Source organism: Gavialis gangeticus, unplaced genomic scaffold, assembly GCF_001723915.1.
Source record: "Gavialis gangeticus isolate Ggan-Ray unplaced genomic scaffold, GavGan_comp1, whole genome shotgun sequence".
Classification (NCBI taxonomy): domain Eukaryota; kingdom Metazoa; phylum Chordata; order Crocodylia; family Gavialidae; genus Gavialis; species Gavialis gangeticus.
Window position 1 is genome coordinate 3,706,831 of NW_017729020.1, and position 5,122 is coordinate 3,711,952.

Below are 5,122 nucleotides of genomic sequence, written 5' to 3' on the forward strand. Positions count from 1 at the left end.
AAAAAAAAAAAAAAAAAAAATCACAAGTTGTTTGATTTCAGCTGAAAATGAAAGGTCCATATTTCTTAGGTGATTGTTTAAATGGATGCACATCATTCTGACATAACTGAAAGGTAAGCTCTCCCTATCAGGCAATCCATAAAAGGCTGGAGAGAGAGAAAACATGCATTTTCGCTTCCACCAGTTTCCCCATCTGACTTCTTCATATAAAACCCAGAGGAAAAAAAAAGACTTGGCCCCTCTCTGCCTCTGAATTCTAATTGCCTATAACCTTTCAGTCCAACACTCTCTACACTGAATTTAGGATTTTAATATTCAGGGCAATAAGTCATAAACAAGCCACGTTCAATAGGGATAGCCAAAGCTATAGATCCTTATTACCCAGACAACTTTATGAATGGAACGCCTTCTCTCTGGCATTGCAGATTTTTTTGTCCTGGAACACTTTACAGCAATTTGCTGAGTGGTAACCAGTTTATGGGCATAAAAGATTTGTGTTAGTTGGTGAACTATTTTTACAACCCAAGCTTGACAGCAGTTTGTTTGCATTTTGCCACATGCACAGGATTCATCTCTTAATGCTGTATTCATTTCTTCTATGAAAATATCTACTCATTTTTTAGCTACTGGAAAGAGACCGAACACAGTCATTCTTGCAAAAAATTTTATCATCTTTCCCATCTGTTGCAAAACAACCTCAATGCTTACCTCTTTTTTTTTTTTAGGCTAAAAACAAAGAGCAGCACCCATCACAGGGGATGGAACAGAGAACACTATAACCATACGTGCAACTAACTAAATGCCTGTCCACCACACATAGACAGTACCTATACACTTACAGAAGGGAAACAAGAAGTGCCTCTAGTTGGCTTGCCTAGAAGAGCCACTGCCACTTAATTGTGCTCAGCTGTGTTCCAGAATTTCCATTCCAGATATGTGGACTAGGCCAAGCATACAGCAGTGACAGACCTGTCAAAGCTGACCTTAGCCTGAAACAGCTATAGAAGAAAGATCTCCAGCTTCTCACTCATCACTAGACAGACAAGGCTATTGCTTAATATCACCCAAAAAACATGCTCAGAAACAGATACCAAATTTCATATCTACCAAAAATCAAGAACTTAGATTCTTCACTCTACCAAGCACTAGGACAACTTTTGAAACATAATCTTTTAATAAATACCTATGTTAATACAGACCCAGAAGAATCGCTATAGTCTACAAAATTCCACTGAAACAATCTTAACATATTCCATTCTATAAGCCGGAATCACTTTTCCTTCTGTAAAAGGCAGCCAACAATTGGCAGTGAAGGAAACCTATCAGTTTGAAATCTAACCATCTTCAACAAAAGAAGTCAGATGTACCTTCAGGTAACATGCCCTAGACCACTCCAAGCTGTGGTTTACAATTCAGTTTTCCTATTTGTGCATGCACCTGGTCTCCCTCCACTGCTGCATGCAAGTTCCACGTGGAAGATCTGATTTATTTTCCACTGAAGCCAATTTGAGTCGAATGGGCCGCAAGCTATACAGAGGAAGAGTGAAAAAGATGACGCAAACCTATCAAAGAAGCTAATCTGCATCCGTCCACCCACACCTCTTTTGGCTAAAGAAATGTTTGATATTACCTTAAAAGCAAATTTCTGTCAAATTTTTGGTTAACTGGACACCACCCCTTTAACTTGGGGGGCAAAAGAAACGTTCACAACAAGAGTCTAATGACACTGACTAGAAGTTAAAAATAGGCCAAATCAAAAGGAAATGCACATCCCACAGCAGACATCCAGAGCTGAACTCCCTCCAACTTCAGGCTACATATTTCTCCATTATGTTTTCTTTTTTAGCTCATCTGACATAGAAGCTGCATACACAGCTTCTAAAAAGCTCGCTTCCCAACACCTGCTCCAGAGGCCTTTATAATACTCTCTAAAATCCCAAGTACAGTGGTGGAGAGATCTGCAACCCAGGCAGGCTAGGAAAAAAAAAAATGTCAATTTTTACCCCCCACTACCCCCACAAATTAAGTCAAGTCTTCCACTTTAGCCCCCCCATCTCCTTCCCAGCCACAAGAATATTCCCTTTGGTAGAACCTGACATTGAGCAGAAGGTTTAAAGGATACATTTTTCCAGTAACTTAAAGCATATACTTAAGCCCAACAACCCTTCAGCTTATATTATAATGCCATTTGTACAGAGGTGCTAGAGACTCATCAGGACACTCTCTACCTTATTGCACCCACAGTCCACACTATGCTAAGAAATGTGCTAGGAAGATGTCCATGACCCTATTAAGATTCAAAACAACATTAGGGTTTGAATCTAAATCCAAGAAATGGCCAGTTGAAAGTGAACACTGAAATCCCATCCTTCATTTGCTATGCTGTACTTAACTGTTGCTGCATATATGGTGCAGCTCACGTACTGATCCTCAACCATTAACCACAGTCAAAACAGGGTGAGAGTAAGGACACAGCTTTAACTGTGAACTTCCTGATTTCTATTAGTTTGTTTTCCAACACAAGTGTTTACCTAAAAGGAGAGGCTAATAACATGCATAAAAAGAAATGAGTCAAAGGAACTTCAAGCACCTAAAAAGGTGACGTAGGAACTCAAGGGTTCAATCTACAAGTCTTCAACACATAATTAAGCTAAAGGTGGCCTGCAGAAACTGAAACTTAAATTGGACAAGCAAAAGCTTGGATTCAGTTTAACTGAATTAAATCTGGGTAACACAAAGCAGTTCTAACCCATATTCCACCACAGGCACTCAACGATTTAACACTCTTAGCTATCCCAGAAACAAGGTACATATTTAAATAAAAAATTAATAATGTACAGCAAAGCTCTATCCATATTTCAAGAGGAGCAATACATAAGTCAGCCTGTCAAAAAAAAAAAAGTGGTAGTAGAAGCACAAAAATTAATTTAAAATGCCCAATAAGAGAGTCATGTCACTTTCTACACTCAAATTTATAATTTAGCTTGAGTTAAAGAATACTTGGAGGTTCAGAGAGAAATAGACTTTGTTACCAATTTAAATCCAATGTTGTCAATAAATTTCAATTAGAGATGTGACTCTTTCTATTCCCATGTTTGCTTTAGAAAACTCATTTCTATCAAGTCACGTGACATATGTGAGAGAGAGAGATCTCTTTTTTGTAGAGACTTCATGACATGTGATCAAGTACTCCAAGCAATTAACAGGCTACAGACCAAAAACTGTCATTTACTCTCCTGTGAGCCTCTCTTTTAACTTTATAACTTCCTGTGGCCACAAGCAACAGGAAGGCAACTAGTTGCTTAAAAGATAGGGGTTGGCGACCACTACTTATGGATAATCCAATTTTTTAATGCAATATTGCCACAATTAAAAATGCACCAGTCTAAACACAGGCAGTGCCCTTTCACTCAGATGTGTGACAACTTCACCTCTGAACATCTGGGCTTGAGTGCACTGCCATTTTAAAAAAATACCCAAGATCGAGGCATTGAAGTGAGGCATGTGTTTGCTAGAGCAAAGACAGGATTTCTACTGAAATAGCACTTCCTTCTTCATACACTGCCTCAGTTTCAAAAGATCTTTAAGTATTAAGGATTATCATTGCAAGTCTGCCTAACCTTTGGCTTTGACACGCATACAAAGCTGGGGTGTTTTTTTCTTTTCCATTTCCAAAGCTAGCCTTGGGGGAGGGGGGAGAACAAAGGACCGATTTCCCTTCCAGTATCCTCAGACAAGGCTTGGATTGGCAGAGGATATTCTTGTGGGCATACCCCCATGGCTGGATAGCACATATCCCTTCAAGTGGAGGAGGCAGAGGGGTTGTTGCACTGGAAGTTATCTTACCCACGGTAGATAAATCCAGTGTTTACTCCTAGCCTTCCAGGGTCATCCCTGCCCCCACCAACATCAGCTCCCCCCTCTAGCATTTCCTCTCCAGGGGGGACACCCCCCCACCACAACCTCAATTCCCCCCAGCACCACCTCCTGCAGCAGGGAGGGCTCCCCCCTCCTGAGAAGGGCCCCTTCCCCTCCAAAGCCCTTCCCGGGGCAGTTTCCCTTCCAGGATCCATCCCTGCTCCAGGCCGGACGCCCCACCGTCGTCTCAGCCTCCCCTTCGTGTCAGTTCCTGCCCCCCACCCCCGACCTCAGTTTCCCCTTCAGGCCGACTCCCCCACGCCCGAGTCCACCCGCCCGCCACTGGTCCGGAGCCCCCAGCCCCGGTCCCCACGGGGGCTCTTACCTGCTGCTGCTGCTGCTGCTGCCGCCACCGCCGCCGCTCTTCCTGGGCTTGCCCCGGCGCTGGCAGGCGTCCCGCTCGCGCTGCTGGCCGCGGTAGGGCGGCATCGAGGCGTAGCCATGCTCCGCTTCTGCAACGAGTGCAGCGCGGCCTCAGCACCGGACCCCCCCGGCGACCCCTCCCGGGGACCCCCCCGGCCCGGGCAGGGAGAGGCGGGGCGGGGGGGCCCGCGCGTACCTCGCTCGCGGCGCTCCAGGTACTCGGCGGCCTCCAACAGCATCTGGATGTTGACGCAGACCCCGGGCGCCGCCATCTTCCCCCGCGGCCCCGCTCACACCGAGCGCCGCCGCCGCTGCTGCCACCCGGGTGTTTATCCCCGGCCCCGGCCAGGCCCGCCCCCCAGCCGCGCTCTGACACACCCGACCAACCAACCCTGCCCCGCACAGCCTAACCCGCAACGCCCGCCCTCCTGGTTGGGCAGCGCAAGGCCGATCCCCGCGCTCCATTGGGCCCACTGAAGCTAGGCCCGCCTCCGAGTAGGGGCCGAGCCTGGGATTTGCCTTCACCCCTCTCCTCCCTCTTCATTGGACACAGAGAGGAGAGCCCCGCCCCAATGTGGGATTGGGCGAGCCCGGCTTGGGGCCGCCTTCTGATCCCCACTCGCCCCACAGGGCCGATTCGAAGCCCCACCCCTCCCCGAGTGTCGCTTAGGATTGGCCAACGGTCTTAGCGAAGCTCCGCCCCTCGGCTCTGCCTATTGTGTGCGGGGCCTCGCCTCCGGCCCGCCCATTGGTCAGCTGGTTTGGAAGGAGCCAATCAGAAGCCGAAGCATGGCCCGAGGAGGGCGGGGCTAGGTGCAGGAGGTGCAAGGCTGGGCGGGGG

The 5,122-nt window shown here is 47.1% G+C and overlaps 1 protein-coding gene across 2 annotated transcripts in view; it reads right to left on the bottom strand.

Moving 5' to 3' along the window:
• MXD1 (MAX dimerization protein 1) overlaps window positions 1–4,620 on the bottom strand; it is a 28,870-nt gene extending 24,250 nt beyond the window's left edge. The window contains exons 1-2 of one of the 2 annotated variants that reach the window (XM_019514362.1): window positions 4,478–4,620; window positions 4,244–4,370 (exon numbers count right to left, since the gene is read on the bottom strand). In XM_019514362.1, coding sequence (XP_019369907.1) covers window positions 4,244–4,370; window positions 4,478–4,553 — 203 coding nt within the window. In that variant the 5' untranslated portion in view covers window positions 4,554–4,620. The remainder of the gene's footprint in view (window positions 1–4,243; window positions 4,371–4,477) is intronic. The other variant, XM_019514361.1, reaches the window with a different exon arrangement.
• Between the last annotated feature and the right edge of the window lie 502 nt (window positions 4,621–5,122).